At 32.0% G+C, this 20,808-nt stretch overlaps 1 protein-coding gene across 1 annotated transcript; it reads right to left on the bottom strand.

Moving 5' to 3' along the window:
• Positions 1 to 4,191: 4,191 nt before the first annotated feature.
• Positions 4,192 to 7,639, bottom strand: LOC104887983 (hypothetical protein). The gene is made up of 3 exons (XM_010672780.4): positions 7,106 to 7,639; positions 6,640 to 6,855; positions 4,192 to 4,979 (listed from the first exon to the last, which is right to left on the bottom strand). The coding sequence occupies exons 1-3, from the start codon at positions 7,334 to 7,336 to the stop codon at positions 4,674 to 4,676; spliced, it is 753 nt and encodes a 250-aa protein (XP_010671082.1). The 5' UTR covers positions 7,337 to 7,639; the 3' UTR covers positions 4,192 to 4,673.
• Positions 7,640 to 20,808: the final 13,169 nt, after the last annotated feature.

The raw sequence follows: 20,808 nt of genomic DNA, 5'->3' as shown, positions 1-20,808 counted from the left end.
GAACAAGCTATCACCTCCAATTTGAATCACCTCAAAATCATTTATATATTGAAAGATATGTGCATTCAAAGTCAGTCTTATGTCCCAAATGACGTTTTCCTTCTACGCAACCTCATCTCCACACCCATACACCTCCATGAGCTCCATATCACGCCATATACCCAACATTATGAAAATTTGCTTTGACCACAAATATCTCTAAAATACGATAAATAAAAATTATACCTTTGGATTCGTCTTGAAAAATATTATAATAATATTATTTTCTAAAATTTTCTATCAACATCAATTGAAAGTAATTAACGGTCAAAATTTGACCTTGAATATCGTGTGTGCCTTATATTTTGAAACGGAGAAAGTATAACTTTTTACTTATATATAAGTATAGATATCTGTGATCAAAATAATGCATCTACGTATGTAAAAATAAATTTGTTGTGTTTAATTCGAAACGGAGAAAGTATATAATATGTCCATAAATAAATTATACTCATAGTAGTCCCTTTAATTATTCCTTTGAGAAGAAGGTGCTATCATAGACGAATTGATTCTTCTAATAAAATAAATTGTTGTTTCAATCATGAAGTATGTCATCTTTGATTAAAAGTTTATGTGACTATTAGTATTATATTATTCCCTCCTTGTTTCTATATTGTTCGTCCATTGTCGTTTTTTGAGTTTGCAACAAAAATTTTAATTATTAATTCCTATGATTACATATTTAAAATAAGCTATACATTGAAAATATGAATATATACTAATTGATCCAATAAGATTTTATATAATTATTTTTTTATAATTACAATCTTAATTTTATATCTGAAACATTGATCATCAACAATAAAAGAGTGTCATTCATACACCTTGTAAAACTTTTAGTTCGGTGTTCGATATTGACCTATACAAATTAGTTTTGCTTGGTATCACAACAATATTGACACCTATAAGTTCTACTCCCTCCGTCCCATAATATAAGTCCTGTTTTCTTATAAGGTATCCCAAAATATAAGTCCTATTTCTATTTTCAATCAATATTTATGTCCAAAATACCCTCACGAAAATAATTTATTCTCAAAATGCCCTCATAATTTCAGCTTCCAATGCACTATAATTAATGACGAAATGAAATCTTTTATCCCATTAAACCCCTCTACACATTAAACCATGCAACATTAATGTTCAGTTTTTATTTTTTGCTACAAAGATATAATAATGTAAGTGTTTCACAATAAAAATGAATACTTTTATCCAAAATAAAACAAGATTTCACTTTACCTTAATTCCCGTGTAAACATAGAATCAAGACTTATATTATGGAACGGAGGGAGTAGTTAATAGTATCAATAGTGTATGTAAGTGACAAAAAGATCATTAATAGGTGTATTATTCTACATAAGTTTTGCATTTGATAAATATAATACTCCCTCCATCCCAAAATATAGTTCCCATTTTCATTTTGGGTGTCCTAAGATATAGTTTCAATTTTCATATTTAGTTCCACATTTTTTCGTAATTTGTCTAGAAAAACCGTGTCCCATCATTTATTTGCTTCTTGAATTTTGTTTTTTGCTTTTTTTATTCAACCCAAGTGTTACACTTAATCCTCTTTCACCAATTATTCTCATTCTCTCTCCTAAAATCATCTTTTCTCATATAACATTTATTTAAATAAACAAAAAATCTTTATTATTTCTCTTAGATTCTACTTGCATAAATTACGGTAAAAAAGGAGACATGGGAACTATATTTTGAGACGGAGGGAGTACAAAACAACATTGCTAATTACTCCCTCCGTCCCATAATATAGTGCTTGATTCCATTTTTTCACGGGAATTAAGGTAAATAGAATCTAAGAGGAAAGTAAAAACTTTTTATTATTAAAATAAATATTGTGTGGAAAAAGGTGATCTTAAGAGAGAGAATGAAGAATAATTGGTAAAAGAGCATTAAATGCAACCCTTGGGTTGAATAAATTAAACAAAGCAAAAAAACTATTTTCAAGAAGCAAACAAATAATGATGGCACGATTTTTCTAGGCAAATCACAAAAAATTATGGAATTAAATATAGAACCAAGCACTATATTTTGGGACACCCAAAATGGAAATGAAGCACTATATTATGGGACGGAGGGAATAGGACATAGTATAAAATATAACGCAATACAACCAGCAACTTTCACTAGTTAGTTAATTACCACTTACCAACTAGTATAAAGTGATAGAATATAAAATATACTAGGATTATATTTTGTATTAAATACAAAATATAATCCTAGTATATTTTATATTCAATCATAAAGTATTGACCAGATTCATTTATTAAGCGGCTACCTTATAATCAAAAATTGATGCGATGTTTACTGTTCAAGTAAACAGTCATTTGTCCTACATCGAGTCATTGATGAAAATGAGACTTACCTGCTATAATTTCAATCTCTAATATTACCCCCAAATTTATTGATCAATATGCGAAAATTATGAGTTAGTCTAATTGCATAACAACTATGCACATTACAACGAGAACAGGAAGTATAAAACATAATAACTGCGTCTCAAATGTTATACTAAAACTTATTATGCAACATGCTAATGACTAAAACTGTAAACTATACAAATAGTGACATAAATCTCATGTTATCTTACCATAATTTTCTTGACAAGATTAGTGGTTAATGGATTGTTGCACCATAAATTGTGATGTAACAAACAGGAAAAATCCTTTTAAGAATACGTGGTAAGATGAATTTCCTCTGGACTGCGCATCAGGCCGCTTACCCAGAAGCCCAAAAAGCCCCAAACCTCCCTCCCCATAACCATATTGAAATTTTGCTTTTACCAAGATTTGAACTTTAATCTCCCATGTAAAATATAGGAAATCATACTATTGGACTCAAGGGTCCTTAATTCTAGTAGATTAACTACCTACCGAGTAGATGTAATATTACCTACTATTACACCCAAAAATTATTCACACATCACAAGATTACAACTTACAAGGAATATCGGCACCGCTGCTCTGCACAGAGCATCAAACTAATTAGCATCCAAACTGAAAACAATGCTAACTACCTACTATTTATTTATGGATTGGTCCTGCTTCATACTCCCTCCGTTTCACAATATAAGACACGCACGAGGTTCGAGGTTGAATTTTGACCGTTAATTACTCTCAATTTATGTTGATAAAAAAATTTAAAAAATAATATTATTATAGTATTTTTCAAGACGAATACAACGGTATAATTTTTATAATTTTTACTTATCGTATTTGAGAGATATTTGTGGTCAAAGCAAATTTTCGTAAAGCGTAAATGCCTTATATTTTGAAACAGAGGGAGTACTCTCTTGTTTGCGTGCTAGCATCTTTTCCCAACTTCTTCCACCAACATGATTTCCAATCAAAATTCCCATCTATCTCAGCTAGTCTTCTACTTATTAGATAATCCAAACTCTTTAACTTTCTTTGGGTAATTCATATTAACTATCTAATTCTGAAAAACTATTGCACTCTTGTCTCGTTTTCTTTTGTTGTTCTTATTTAAAATCGAGGAATAAACAAATGCAACTTAAAAGTTTGTCAAAATTCCACAATTGTAAATAAAATTAAATTAACAAAAAATAAAAATTCTTGCTCTTTTGAATTATGCTAGGTTAGGCAACTAATGATATAAATAGTTGAGAGGCAAAAGAGTAAAATAGGTACAAAACTACAAACTAATGTAAACACATTTATTGCTTTTTAAGTTACTCTATGTTAGACAACTAATTAGACAAAAATTTAAGGGGTTAAAAGTTATAAAAAAATGAATAGCGTGAATGCATGTATTGTACATAAAACTAATGCAAAAATTTAATTTATAAATTATACTATTTATAAAAAGATTCAAAATAATTACAACATATTAAAGTTTCCCGATAAAGAATATAGGAACAACAAAAGAAAATGGAAAGAGTATAAGAATATTATACCTATATGTAACATTCCTATAACATTAGTATAATAATATTCGAAAACGGAGGGAGTATATAAATATTATACCTATATGGCTATATGTAACATTGTTATATATAACATTAGGTATAATATTCTCAATATCTCGAATTAATTTCACTAAATTGATTGGCAATTGAGACGATTTGATAAATGCTACTTCTATCAAACAATATAATCTATTTACACATTGTTGCTATCAAATAACAAGTTTTACTTTCATCATATATATCAACTTTATACAAACTTCATACTTCATTCCATATAACTATAATTTTACATCATTACTACTATATTAGCATTCATTCCAGCTTTCCTTCATTATTACTATATTAGCATACCTACACAGTTACATGACATACATAGGCATTTACATCAAAGATCTCCTCCCCACATATATACTTTTGTGTATACCAAAAGAAAAATAAAAACCTGTGTAATAAGGCACAAGCTCTTACCATATTTGTTGCTTCTATTGTTATGTATAAGTCTTTCCTAACTACCTATATATGTACATATACCGTACCCAGAAGACAGTACCTGATGCTGCTAGCTTTGTGTAATAATATACAGAGTGCCCTCGTACACGCGCCACCTTAACTAGTTTCGCATTACCAAGCACCGAATTGATATGGCGAGGTAGCTGGCCGCGGTAATTATATTGCATTAGCATGCAGTTTTTCAGTATTGTATGAGAAGTGCTCCAAGAGGAGCTCTGTGAGGCACACCCTTCCTGCGCTTGGCAGACCGGTATTTAGCCCCATCTAAGCCTGAACCTGAACCAGAGGATGTGGTTCTAGGTGGTGTGGATGGGGTAAAACTCTGCAGCTTCTTCTTATAATTATAACTGTAATTATAATTATAAACAATACCCCCTTTCTCATCATAGTAATTGTTCAAGGATTCTTCTGAGTCTGAATTCGCGTGTCCTGTCTCCTCGATCCTCCTCTTCTTCTCAGTCCAAAAGTTTTTTGATGTCCCATTTATCTATCAATAAGTTGTAATCACAGTTTAAATCAGTTACTGCATAATCAGAAAACATACTAGTGAATCAACAAGAAATGGTTTTGACTAGAGATGACATTGGCCCATCCCGGACCAAACCACCTCGTAACCCAACACAAAAAAGCAGAACAAAATGCAGCTCAAGGCATGCACGGCACAACACGACACAATGTGGTACGTGAGGTGCACAACTGAGCCATATTTTCGGAAACGAACCCCTCCCCCCCCCCCCAAAAAAAAAAAACACAACAAATTCACAATTCATAAACCTACGCGCAAAAATCACTTTAAGTTCAACAATGTAAGGCCATGTTTGGTAAATGACTTTTTCATTGGCTATTGGCTTTTCAATTTGGTCAAACAACCAAAGAAAGTATTTGGTTATTGGCTTTTTGATTGGCTGAAAAGCTTAAGTCAAAATGGAAAAAGCTGCTCTAGAACAGCTTTTTGAATTAACTTTTGGCTTATTGGCCTACAAACTCTCTAATAAACAGCTAACAATTATAATTAATTTTGCCAAACACAATTACAAACAGCTGACTTAAACAACCAACTTAAAAAGCCAATACATACAGTCAATGCTTCTAGACAGTCAAACAAGCCAACTAAACCAGCCATAAACTAACAACCAACAACCGATTGCTAAATACCCCTAAAATCTTTGAATACTGCAACTACTAGAACAACATTGTAGCGACAGTAAAAGCTGTCCGAAAACACATACTCCGAAAAACACATCGACGATGAGATAAGGTTTGACCAAAAGAAACAATTACTTAGTGTAGTAGGGAAAGGTCATCATCAATATGATGAAAGGGTAGCACACCAAGTTTATTTATTAAAACGAATAGTCAAAAGCTTAATAGTATAAGCAACCATTTACTATAGTTAGCAAAAAGTGAGATGACCTTAATTGATTGAGACACTTGTGGTTGTGAGAGATTAACAGATTAGAGAAGTATAGAATGGGAAATTTCTACAACTGCCGCCTCTCCAATCAACTAAATTAACTTATGCATACATCCAATTTAGCTTAGGTTACCTATAGTTACATTGTTCTTTAGTTTAGTGGAAATGCAACCCCATTTTCATCTCCTACACACACATTTTATTCTACCCCACTAGTCTACCCATTGATTATGAAACATTCTCTAAGAACATTATCCCATTTTTTTCCCCAATATTCTGGAATCCATTATCAAGTATATATGCCAAGCATATATAGTCTAAAAATCTAATTCTTCAACATATGTATAATCTTAACCAAAGTTAATCAAAATATTCAATTTCTTTTGTGGGTTAATTAGTTCACATTGATTAATTAAGGTATTGGATGCTATTATTAAAGTACTGTCAGGTTAACCTAACACAATTATTCTCCACACTTGTACAAGAACAAAATCAACAAACTAATTAGATGTATAACTTTATACCGGACGAAATTCATATAATTGAAAATTATACATACAACCCTGGTGACGAGAAATTTCTAATTTCTTAGATTGAATTAGAAATTTCTAGTAACATTATACTTCCTCCGTTCTTTTTTAAATGCAATACAGCTCGAAGCTGATATTACAATAATAATGAAACGGAGGAAGTATTAAATTAAGCGAAATCGAGTAGTAAGAGATTGACAAACCTTGCAAGAAAGGGAACAAAAGGAGAAGGAATCAAGAAGACTCCGATGACAAACAAGACAAGTATTGGTAACGCCTTTTCCAGGGCGAGGTTGTGGCCTTTGATTCAAGAACACAATACGTGCACTATTAATAATGTATGTTTGAATTCCAGTTATATCCACATACTTTTGTATCTCCGTTACTCTTATAACATCATGGTACGATGACCTCCTTATCTGCAACCATTAAATCCATGTTCATATATACATCAATTAATAACAAAACTCAAACCTGACTCAAGTATATTACTCGCTATACTTCTCAATTCACAGATTTCTAGGCTTGCCCACAAAAGAAGTATAGAAGTATAGCAAGTAATACAAAACTTCCTACAATGAAAAATGTAACGAGTATTATGAAATGGAGGAGAAGTCTGCAATGGAAAATGTAGCGAGTATTATGAAACGAAGGAAGTAATAGAATTACCTGAATAGCGCGATGGTCTTTGTGAGAAGATAAACAAACAGAACAAAGAGCACCATTCATACAATCTAAACAATACATATTGCATTCACACTTATGAGCATCAGGGTGAATTTTACATTGTCCAAAAAAACTAGTTTTAAGAAGTGGTATTAACCAAATTGGCCACTTCTTTTTCTCTTCTTCTTCATTCTCTTCTAATATTATTCTTGCTCCATGTTCCATTATTCCCATTTTTTCTCTCTCTATTCTCTACCTTTGTGTTTTTTTGATTTATAGTGGAGTTTTGCGTTTTGAGTTTTCTCTCTTTTTTTTTTATAATAATAATGATAATTTGTGTAGGATGGAATTTTTGTGACTTTATTGCTCAATATGCGTTACTATTTGAAGATAATGATCTGACGATGATAAACAAAAATATGGGGTATGGGATGAAGAAAGTTATATAAGACGGTGAGAGAAATGAGTTATGAATATGATGAGCAAAGTTTGTGTTTTTATGAATTATCAGGTATGACGAGAAGAAAGTGGGGGGAGATAAAGAAAAGAGTATTAAGAAGTACTACTTTTCGTCTTATTATTAAGTGGGTCTTGTTTTGTGTATGGGTGGGTGGAATTTCTAGTTGGTTGTTCTTATCTTCTTCCCTCCTTTTCTTACTTCAACACCCTTCTCTATCTTTCATTACCAATATACTCCCTCCGTTTCAAAATATCGCACGATGTTCGAGGTCGAATTTTGATAGTTAATTACTCTCAATTTATGTGGATAAAAAAATTAAAAAATTAATATTATTATAGTTTTTTCAGGACGAATCCAACGGTATAATTTTTATAATTTTTAATTATCATATTATGATAGATATTTGTGATTAAATTAAATTTTCGTAAAACGTGAATGCCTTATATTTTGAAACGGAGGGAGTACATACTTTTATTTGCAATGTGTATCATATATCTTACTATATATTACTGCTAGTCTGCTACCTCTGTTTCTTAATACATATAACACGCATAAATATCAAAGATTTTTGAGTTTAATGGTATGACTTTCACTATTTCATATGGGAGATCAAGGTTCAAACCTTGATGGAAGCAAAATTTTAATACTGTTGGGGAAGAGGAGGTTTGGAGCTTGTTGGGCCTCTGAGTGAGTGGCGTTGTACGAGGACAGCCTAGAGGAAAATCATTTTAGCACGGGTTCCCGAAATAGGGTCCAAAGAAAATATAACACCCGTAAATGGTATATATAAACAAAGCAGAAAAAAGAGATTGAAACATAACCTATGAGCTTAAACAATAAAATAAAGCTTTCTTTGTACATATTACTTCCGGTCTTTATTAGTTTATCCACTTCTTTTGTTTCTATTTTGAAATGGGACTACTAACTTTCCATCACACATACATTCAACTTTAACATACATAAAATAATAGTTTCTCTTTTTCTTGTATGTTTCACAACATTATTTTTCCTAAAACTTTGTGCAAAAGAAAGGGGTAAACTAATAAAAACCGAAAGGAGTAATTTGCGAATAAGAAAAATGTTGCAAGTATAATGATACATTTCAAAAACAAATATGTTGTATGTATGAAGATACGGAGGTAGTATTATATATATACTTCTTTACCATTATAAAGTATATGATGCAACAAAATGTAAGAAGTTTATCCAAAAAAAAAAAAAAAAAAAATGTAAGAAGGTGTACCAAATTTTTGATATAAGTGGAGGTATATAGTGAAGTAGTTGTTCAAATTGAGGATGTAAATAGTGGGAAATATCTAACAAGAAAAGTATTCCTTCAAATTTTTAAAGATCTTCCTATATGTAGTAGCCAATAGAGATACCAAAAATTCAAGATTAAGAGAAGACAAAGTGTAAAAGTGAGTCATTTTTGTTTGCGTACCTAGGCAAAAAATAATTATGTGCATCTAATAAGTGAGATAAGATAGTACAAAATTAAATAAATATAATAAATAAGGAATAAAGTAAATATAAGAAAATCTTTTGAATATAAATTTAAACAGAAAGTATATATTTTTAATTGAAAAATATCTTAACGAGTTGGGGAAGTAAAAGAACTCTTAACCTATCAAAAGTAGAAATTGATTCTAAGATCATCTCTTAAAACCAAGATATATGCTAAACTATTAACTTAACCTTCACCCTTTAGAAAGTATAAAATATGGAGGGTGTGAAAAAAGCAAAACTCCAATATGATGCAATTATGAGTATCTTGATTTGTGGGTACAATAGGAGAGGATAAAAAATAAAGCACATGACCCATTCACTTACACACATATTTCGTGGAAGTACACTTCACCAATCTAGTCTCTATCTAGATACTCCCAAGTCCCAACTTAAAGAATATTTTGTTTTTACTTCCTCCATTTTTTACTACTTTTTCCGTTTCATAATTAGGGATAGAAGTGGGACGGATTAAGTAAGAGACCCGTCCCAACCCCGCTCAATTTGAGAGGAGATGGGTCTAGATTTGGCGAGGATGGGGATTAAAATTGTACCCGTAATGGATGGTGGAGCGGGTGTGGATTTTATGTTATACCGGCCCCACTCCCGCCCGCCCCACCCCCGCCCTGCATATTTATTATTAAAATTCTATTTATATACATATATTACTAATGTATTTGAAGGCACTTTTGAAATGCAATAAAACATTTGCCTTTGTTAATGTATTTTAACTTTTCTTTTCTTATATTATATTGTGATTTTGTGAAGTAGACAACTATAATGGGCTTATGGCAGAATTTTTGGTGGATTTTTTACGGGAATGAAGTGGGTACGACGCGGGTGGGGGTTGGTTGAGGGTGGGTCTAGAATTTCCCCCCGCAATGGGTGGTGGGGCGGGGATGGGGATGGAATCTTCCCCCGCAATGGGTGGTGGGGCGGGGATGAGGATGAGAATTTAATGCGGGTGCTGGTGTGGGGGTACCATCCTCCGCACCCGCACCGCCCAAGGCCCAATTGTCATCCCTATTCATAATAATACTTCTCTTTCTTTTTTTTTAAAGTGTCACAAAATGTAATTCTTGTTTCCTTTTTTAATTCTACGCATTTTTTATGATTTTCCTAGAAAAATTATGCCACCATCATTTATTTACTAATTGAAAATAACATTTTGCTTTGTTTATTCAACCCACGGGTTGAATTAATCATCCATTTCATGCTTTTTCACCACTTAATTGTCACTTTTTTTCCTAGCTAAAATCAGTTTTTTACTCATAAAATTTATTTTTCAATACTTAAACACTCTTTACTTTCCTTTTAATTCTATTGACCTTCATACCCGTGCAAAAACAGAATCAGGCACTATAACATGGAACGGAGAGAGTATTATATTTTTAAACTTTTTATATTATTAGATACTTTTGTTTGACCATTTTTTACGGTTTGCGTGTGAGAGTTTAGGATGGCCCGAGTTGAGTCAGATATTTTTTGGATCATATCATATCGGATCACATCTTTTCTTGGATCAAGGGTGGGTTAATTCGTAGCCACTTAGATTAGGTCAAACTTGAACAACGTATACTTGCGGATTGGGTATGAGTCAAACCACTTTAGCTCGGCTCGAATCAGTTTTGTGTAGACAAAAGTGGGTTCTAAATTGTTCATGCATATCAAGTTGGATTCAGATGTACTTGGGTCGCGCTCGAGCCGTGTTCGGATGGATTTGGGTCAGCTCGAACCGTGTTCGGGTTGAATTGGGTTGGCTCAGACCATATCCAGAGTGGAGTTAGAATGATCCATTATATGTTTGTGTCGTTCATTCGTTTCTAGTCATTATGCATATCGATCGAAGTTCGAGTTGGCATTGGACATTCGTGTGGGCCGATAATACGAGAAATACATAAATGAACAAGTTAATAAATTAAAGTTGACCAATGTTAACTGTAATCATATTACCAAATATGTCCACATATTTTATTAGTAACAATTTTTTTTTTATCTTATATGGAAGTATTTATAAGAACATGAGCTAAAGTTATGAGCAAAACATATTTGATTTATAATATCGGGTCGGTAATGGGTTGAGTTTACATGGGTCAGGTTGAAATGGGTTTCTCGGGTCTACTTGGATTCATTCAGATTAAATGTGAGTTGGTAACAATTTGGGACGGGGTTTGATATACTTGGGTATAGTACTATAACTGGGTTGAGTTGATTCATGACCAGGTTTGATCGGTTAGAAAACCTGATTAAATTGATCTGAACTGACTAAAAGCGGATTTAATACGGGTTGGACCCATGGATCGAGTTTGTTTTTTAAACTCCTACTTAAGTTTTAAATAGTTAAATTGTGTCAATTTTAGTACTTCCTCCGATTCAATTTAGTTGCATGACACTTTTAAAATCACGAACTCCCAAACAATATTTGGATATGGGAAAAGATAGAGAAAAGTAAATAAAAAGGTCTCGTATAATAAGAAAGAGATAGAGAAAAGTTATTATCCAAAATGAAAGTCTCACAACTCACAACTAAATTGAGACTAACTAAAATAAAAGTATCGCAACTAAATTAAAACTGGAAAAGTAAATTGATTGATGAGCATAAATAAGCTTGACACGAGGGGTTATGGGTTTGCGAGTCGAATAGTATAATAAAAGAAAAACCAACATCGGCCCACGAGGAAAGAAGTTGCGTGCTCTTTAAGGAACTTCATCTCCTCACGTGGTACGTCCTCCTTCAACCTTTTCCTTCCCTCTTGTTTTTTGTCCCTAAAAACTATTGTAAAAAGTTAATACTTCGTTCTAAATAAAATATTTATTTTTTATGTAATTTAACACACTTTTTTAATTATTAACATTTTTATTTATTATACATGTAAAAAAGTATAAAAAAATTATAATTTGATAGTATGTATCGAGACAAATCTAATAACATTTTACTTAATTATATTTTTCTCTATATAATAATAATAAATTGAAATTAAAATTGATTAATATATAATATTATTTCGTCGAATGTTTCATTTAAAGCAAAATGGAATAGGTAAAAAAAAGTGACATAAAAACTCGTCATTAGCAACGTAGTTACTGAGAGGCCAATATTTGTCTAGTTTCAAAGCTTATTCTTTTTGGCCTTTGTTTATTCGATTTTATTATCCAATAGTTTTAATTAATTGAAGGCCGCATTATTTAAGTTAGGCTGGAGGGCTAATGGCCACAACACTTATCCACTTGCAGATACAGCCAAGTGTCTCATTTGCTTTTCCCACTTGGTCCGTCTATTTGACACGTAGTCATCCATTACTGCTCTAGTGCTCTCTTTTTATTTACTGTTTTATATATATGCACGTTATGCGTGTGAACGTTAAAGATGAGGGGTAACGCTTTGCAATTTCTTAGATTTATTTTCTTTTTTATTATTTTTATTTTAAACTAATAGAATGGTAGGTTTTTTTTATTAGGAAATAAAGTCAGGTCAAGGACTAATCGCTACAAGATAACTAGCCTGTAGGAAACATCAACATATTGGCTGGTAAGGCATGTATAGCATGCTAAGGAAATACTCCAACATATAATAGAATGGTAGATATTGCAGTTTTTTTTTTTCTAGTTAAGAAAAAATAAATGAATACTAAAATCCTCAAAAAATTTCATATATAATAGAGATTTTTTTTTCGTGGTTATTTCTCCTATTGTTTTTTAGTAGTTTCATTTCTCCTATACATGTTTGACAATGTCCAATTTAGACTTTTGAAGTTTAGATAAAAGATAAAAATTATAAAAAGTTGATATTTAAGAATATATATATTAAAACGAATTTAACGATATTCTATATTGCCTTTAGGAAAATATGATCAATAATCGTCAAATTACATTGGATGAATAGTGTCAAGAATGGAACAACTAAGAAAACATAAGAAGTACTCCCTCCGTCTTTTTTTATTTGCTACAAGCACTTTTTCACAAAGACCAAGGAGGGAGTGGGGACCATTGACATAAATGGAATTAACAAAAAAGCAAATAGGTAAATTGTGGGACCTATGTATTATATATGGAAACATTTACAAAATCAAGAAGGGAGTGATGGCAAATTTGTAAATAAAGTGTGGGACCTACTATGTACTATATATGGAAATGTTTGCAAATGTAGCAAATAAATTGAAACACCCCTAAATGGCAAAATGTAGCAAATAAAAAAAGACGGAGGGAGTAACATAGTACCGCTCGACTAGTAACATTTTTTTTTGTCACCATAAAATATTTGCTTCATTGAAAGTTGATACATCTATACAAATATATTAAAAGGCGTGCGAAAACAGATCTCAAATACATATATTAAAGTTCTAATTCCTAGGCTAAGTTGTATTTAGTGTTATTATCATAAAGTATTATATTAATAAATAAATTTTTTTCTTAATCGGAGTATAGCCCGAGCCTACTAACTAGCTAGTTGTTCCTTAAAAAGAAGAAAGAAAAAGTTGACAAACTGTTTAATTAGAGTAGAGAATCTAGTGACAAAAATGTGAAAACCTAATTTTCATAAAACACTTAAAGATAACAAATTACTCCTTCAATTTCTTTTTAATATTTACACTTTGTCTTTTCACAATTGCCAATTTATTAAATGTTTTTACGTTAATATATCTAAATTCACATTTGTAAAAATTATAAAAATTTGATTTTCCAAATTTGCATAGAAAAATGAATCGAAGAAAATCTCATATAACTATATTTTTCCTAACATGTTGATTACAAATAATAGTCAAACATAAATTTGTGATAGTGTCAAAATTCAAAGTGTGGCCATTAAAAAAAACAAAAAGTTGTTACCATTATACAATGAAGCAAATAATGCAAGATGAAAATATATATAACAGAAATCTAGGTTGGATAATTAAAACCTTAGGTTATTAAATCAACCTAATTCTTGTTTAAGAACAATATAAGATTAAAGAATCACTCATTATTTGCTAGTTTGGAACCAACAAAGAATGAAATGGAAATGAGCATGATAGCGCCTATAATGTTACTTTCTTTAAAATAGCAAGAGCCAGAGAATGAAATAAACCTAATTAAATCCATCAAATATCCTATCTTGTTAATTGCTTTTACCTTGATTAAAACCATTCTACAATTTGTCGTGAAGATATTATTGGTGTAAGAAATTGGGCCATTGAAGTGGACGGGTGGTAATGGTATGGTGGAAGCACAAAAATAAAATCTTCATCATATAGATACACCTCTGTCCATGTAACGTGTATTTACACTCTTAAACGCATATTAGATCTTATATGATTAAGGGCCTGTTCTCCCCATCTTATTTTCAGTTTAGTTCAGTTCAGTTCAATTCAATTCCGTTCAGTTCAGTTCAATTCAGTTCAGTTCAGATCAGATCAGTTCAGACCAGTTCAGTTCAGTTCAGCTCAGCTCTTGACAATACTTTTACTCTCACATATCACTATTCATTTCAGTTCAATTCAGTTCAGTTCAGATCATATCAGATCAGTTCAGTTCAATTCAGATCAGTTCAATTCAGTTCAGTTCAGTTCAATTCAGTTGTTTTATGCCGAAGAGAACAGGCCCTAAGGGAGTATTCTCACCAATTTATTTTCAGTTCAATTCAATTCAATTCAATTCAGTTTAACTTTGGACAATACTTTTACTCTCACATATCACTAATCATTTCATTTGAGTTCAATTCAATTCAATTCAATTCAGTTCAGCTGATTTATGCCAAAGAAAACATGCCCTAAGATGTGGAAGGAAGTATATTTGTATATATAGGTAAATTGAAATTTCTCGTAAGGAGCCTCTATTTGTATTTCGGAGAGAACTATTCTTGCATAATTAAGGAAGATATTTCAGTGATTAAAGAGGAATTATTGATCCATCTCATAAAGTAAAACTTTTTATCCACCTTCATAGATATTTTAGATTTTTATTCTCACCAAGGGCCATTTTGAAAGTTATTTTTTAAGAGGAAAACTAAATGTAATCTTAAGGACTGCATATAAGAAATAAAAATGAAAAAAAAAACAAACATTAACTGATCATTATTACATAAATTAATGCAAAATTTTGTCATAAATTACAACTTATTTTAATTTTAAACAATGTATTTATGTATTATATGCAATCCTCAAGACTACATATAGCATAATTCTTTTTTTAATAAGGTCTCGTTTAGTAGTAGGCTATATTTAATGAATTTCTATGTAATTTTTTTTTTGAAATTAGATGCTAGTTTCATGGTGGACAATGAAAATAAATTATGGTCATTTAAACATTTTCTTTTCATGGTTAATAAAACATCTTTTTGAAACGCACATTTTTTTTTAGAAATTTTTATTACCAATCAATACCCGTTTATAGGATGAGCACTTTTACTCGTATTTAAAAGAGGCTCGAAATAAAGGCAAAACTAACAAGTACAATACTCAATTGTCAACTAGATAACGGTCAAATTTTGGTACGCATTGCAACATGAAACAACCTGAAGATGAAGTTGAGCTCATTGTTGTTATGCAGATTTTACTCTTTCTTAATTTAGGGTTCATTTGGGAAGAGGGAATTTGGGGAAGTAAGAGAGAATTTGGGGAAGAAAGTCTTTGTGTTCAGTTGAGGAAATGAAGGCACACACCTTTTTTTGTTTAAGTAAAAAAATTAGGGTTAAAAAAGAAGAAAATACGTGAGTTAGGGATTAACTCCGTCGAAGTAAAAAGAAGTAGCGGCAAGAGATTTATGTTTCTTGGAGATCCCCCGGCGACTCTGGGGTTGCGCATTCGATGACAATTACTGGCTTCACTACCGATCCCACGTTGAAATCTCTGCCGACTTCTCCTCGGCAATTAGGCTAGAGCTGCGAATTAAACCAAACTATTAAGAAAAGAAAGAGAATTTGGTGAGAATTCTGGGCACGACCTCATTTATGATATGGATTGCACCCAAGTCCGTAGTTTGGGGGTGTTCTGACTTCTCACTATAAGCTGTTATTGGGGTTGTTTGGTGCCCAGTGCGTCATAGTTCAGGGTATTTAGACCAATTTTGCCTAATTTAAATAATAATAAATAATGTTGTGAAAGACGTCTTGTCAATATATATGGTAGCTCTTATCTATTCCAAATTACTAAATTTTTAAATTCTTTAACTTTTTTTCTATTTCTTTTATTTTTCTAAACTTTTCAAACTTTCCCTAAACTTTTATAACTTTTCTATAAATAAGCAAAAAAATGAAAAAAAAACAACTAAAACACTGAAAAACATAAGATTTGCACTTCTAGATTCCAAGATGATGGTGATGTATCATGTATTGTAGTGGTCGGTTGTTCACTACTTTTCTTTTCTTTTCTTTACATTATTATAAATCAAGAAAAGACATTATAGTAATGCAAATGAAAGTGCAAAATTTCTTTAACCCTGCTATTATTACCCTTTGAAGAGGGTTGATAAAATTACTTTGGTTTGGTCTGAAAGTTGATATTCTGACTCAGGAAAATTTCGTGTTGATTCAGGTGACTCAAAAGATGCTAACTTTTACACGTTTCTTAGCAGATTTTCTTCTCTCAGTAATCAGACTATCACTTTTTACAAGATCATGCCACACCAAAAATAAGTCGACCATGTAATAACACTTATGCAACTACAGCTGGTCCAAACTAACAGGAGCCGTTTTAGTTCAGCTGGCAAAGCCTCATTCTTTTTCCTTCTCTTTTAACCCTTCATTTTCTCCTGATTCTAACTTTCTAAGCTCATTTGTCCGTTAGGAAATCCATTTAGATCGGTAGATCGGTAAGGAGAAGTGTCGTACTGATTTTATGTTAGGATATGCTAACATGTATCGATCTTTTTGGTTATATATATGTTAGTTTTTTTCGTTTAAATGAGCGACTAAGTGTAGTGATAAAGATGAAATTCAATCCCAAGTTTTATGTACCACACTTACAAGACTATCAACTAACGTATATGACATCCAATTATGTGTAGTGACCCCAATAATTGGATGCAGGGAAGACGATTTGTGTTTCGAGACTCAACAAGGCTTAGTGATGTGCGCAATCTTAAAGCCGAACATCTTCTTCTTCCGAATCAACATGGAATTCTCGTCTGATTAACTCTTTATTCGAACAACCACTACACGACATATTAAGAGTATAGAAATTCCTTTTACTAGGAATACACGAGACTACCGTTACTGGCCTCATACTCAATCAGGAGAATATTCAACAAAGTCGAGGTATGACTTTCTACTCCACTAGTAACATGCATGAAATCTGTAGCATGACATCTACCATTGATATAGCAATTTTTCGCTGTCTATGGAGATTGAACATCATACCTAAATAGAAGCTTTTTTATATGGAAGCTTTGGCAGAATGGGATAGCAACCAACTCAAATTTTAAAAAAAGGGGTATCACCAACAATGAAGAATGTTCGATTTGTCTTCACGATCAAGAAGATCTGCATCATCTTTTCCGGTTCCGCCCTTTGGCCATGGAAGCTTGGGAACAAACCCAGTTATCTTTCGATTACATCAATTTTGTTCATTTGGCTTTTAGAGATTGGCTAAGCCACTGGATTAAGTATTTTGTCATGGAGGATGGTGCACGGGGTTCAACCCTTCCAAAGTTTATCGGTACACTTTTGGCAATCTGGTGTTTGCAGAATAGCCAAGTATTTCGCCAACATCAGCAGACAACAACTTCTATTTCTGTGCAGTTATAGGAAAGTGCCCAACAACATCTGCTTTTCGTGTAAGTTGGCCGTGACCCGACGCAGAATCCTCTGGGCCCCACCTAGCCCTTGGGTTTTGAAGTTGTCCACATAGGGCAATAGATTACAGACATGTCATCCACAACCCTACTTATTGCGAAAACACATAAAAATAAAAATTGTGAAGGTGACACAGCGTGAATAAGAGAACCCATAGACCCTAGCGTTTGTGATCAACAAGGGTTCTTTTGCTACTCAACGTCGACCATTTCCCTGGCGGCCCGTTTGGTAGTTGGTAATAAATTGCGGTAATGTGAATGAATTTTAAGTGTAATTTTATTAGGAAAGCACCCTTAAAATCTCCATGGGAGGTATTTTTTTCCATGGCAAGCAATCTCACCCCTAAACTTGTGTTTTTGTCACTAAGGGAAGCAATTTTCATTACCACCCTACAAGGTATTGGATGGGAATGAAAATTCAAGAAGGAAAGTGAACTTTAGGATAAATTAGCATTACCATGGGAATGGACAATGAGATTTTTCACAAATTTACATACAAATTCATTCCCATTACCCCCATTTATGACCAACTACCAAACGGGCCGTGGAAGCTAGAACATAGGCAGGTCAGGTTTGCACAGCTTCTAAGGCTTTGATCCGTCTTTTACGATCCACAACACAACCGCTCGCCTTCGTGATATAGGCAACCAATTTACATCTTGTCGAATTGTCCAGGTCTTTAAGGTGTTGTTTGGTTGGAAGCTATTTCCCTTGAAAATACAAATTCCTAGAAAATACATTATGGGTGTTGTGTTTGGTTGGAGGGAAATGAGAAGCATAGGAAATACAAATTCCAAGGAAATAGAATTTCCCATGAAACATGGGAAATCACTCACCAAGCCCCCCTTGGTGAGTAATTTCCTAGGAAATGCAATTTCCTATAGTGTCAACCAAACAATTTTGTCTAATTCCTAGGAAATTAACAGGGGAAAGAATTTCCCACGAAATGTAAATTTCCATGGAAAATTACTTCCCATGTGAACCAAACGAGGCCTAAGACTCGAGTTGCTACAGCCCACAAACTAGCTACATGGTGTCGACAAAATCGTATGGATATTTAGGCCTTTTCTTTCCTGTTTTCTCAAGTTTTTGTAAGTTTTTTAAATGTAAAAAAAAAAGTAGATGAATCCACTAATTATTTCTTGTATATAATTCCTCTCTTTGTTAAGACTTGGTGAAAATTCCAAGTTTAAAGGTGGCTATAACCTATTTAGCTCTGTACCTCATTGTGATCAAGATATGCACTATTAGAAATAACATTTTTTTTAATAATAGGCTATGATTCACAATGATTTGTTGAATTGATGAAAAGAGCATTTGTGTAAACTTAATCATTTGCACTCCATAAATATCCCTTTAGGCCTTTAAGCATATGTGTGTGAGGATATGTTAATTTTATATTTTCCTATGATATATTATTGCAAGAAAATATTTTTAGAGTACTATGAGTTTTGACTTACTTAAATATTATTGTTGCTAATTCAACATCATCATAATAAGATTCTACACAAATTAATATTATATAAAATAACTGATTTAGATGAGACAAACTCTTAATAATAACTTATAGGACACTAAAGTATCTTTTATTAGGAGTAGTAACGACTTACAAAGTATTATAGATTAATCATTGTAAGGTTACAATTGGACGTCGAAGTCCGCACTACATGAGAAATTTCGCTAATATAAATTTAGAATGAGATGGGTGCAAAATATATTAGTGTAAAATAGTTTTTTTTGTCTTAAAAGAGTCACTCATATAAAAAGTGATTCATGTAATGAAGTCAACTCTTATATTTTTTTTTACTTGAAAATGACCTCGTCATATTTAAAAGTGACTCATTTAAATTTTAAAGTAAATTTTTCTTATAATTAATTCAATTATGGCGAATATAAAATTTGATCTGACTTTCAAAAGGTCACAAGAAGAATTTCTCCTTATTTTCCACATCCCATTAAACACGATAAAAAATAAAATCAAACTTCTCCAATTCTTTCTAGAATTTAATGGAAGTAGTACCTTGTATCAAAACTAATTACACGTGATGGTCAAATTCAGCTATCTGTGCAAGTTGCACCTACATGTGTCATGTGTGAGTAATAGTCTAGTACTCTAGTTGTATATACCCTCCATCTTCTAGGGGTTACGCATCATTGAATTATGCATGTCTTATTATTTAGTTTGTCAAAGTTTTGGTCACCCAATTGATAAGATCTTAAATTCCTAAATACTTCCTCGGTTTAGAAATAGTTACACTATTTGTATAGTGTTTACTGTTTACTATTTACTCCCTCTGTTTTTATTTATTTGCTACATTTTCCAAAAAAAATTGCTTTTTTTTATTCGCTAGTTGCTACATTTCCTTATAAGGAGACTTGACCCACCAAAAAGTAATACTCAATTCGTCCCAAAATATAGTTCCCATTTTCATTTTGGATGTCCCAAAATATAGTTCCCATTTCCATATTTAGTTCCACATTTTTTCGTCATTTGTCTAGAAAAACCGTGTCCCATCATTTAATTTCTTCTTGAAATTTGTTTTTTCCTTTGTTTATTCAACCAAAATATTACAATTAATGCTCTTTCACCAATTATTCTCCACTCTTTCTCTTAAAATCATCTTTTCCCATACAACATTTATTTAAATAAACAAAAAATCTTTACTAACCCTCTTAGATTCTACTTGCTTAAATTACCGTGAAAAAAGGGAAATAAGAACTATATTTTGGGACGGAGGGAGTAGTATTATATTTGTTTCCCCTCTTCTTCTACCAAAAAGTACTATTTTTTTCCCTTTTCCCACCTTATTTAATGCTAAAGGGGTAAAAAAGTACACTAAAAAATAATGAAAAGGACATCTCTTAAATTCTTGTGTAAACCAAAATGTAGCAAATAAATAAAAGCGGAGGGAGTATATCTTATACTTTGATTATCTTTGATGATTTATATTTTAGGAAAAACATAGTCATATGAGAT

The sequence above is a fragment of the Beta vulgaris genome, chromosome 3, assembly GCF_026745355.1.
Source record: "Beta vulgaris subsp. vulgaris cultivar EL10 chromosome 3, EL10.2, whole genome shotgun sequence".
Lineage (NCBI taxonomy): Eukaryota > Viridiplantae > Streptophyta > Magnoliopsida > Caryophyllales > Amaranthaceae > Beta > Beta vulgaris.
This window is presented reverse-complemented; position numbering and strand designations above follow the sequence as displayed.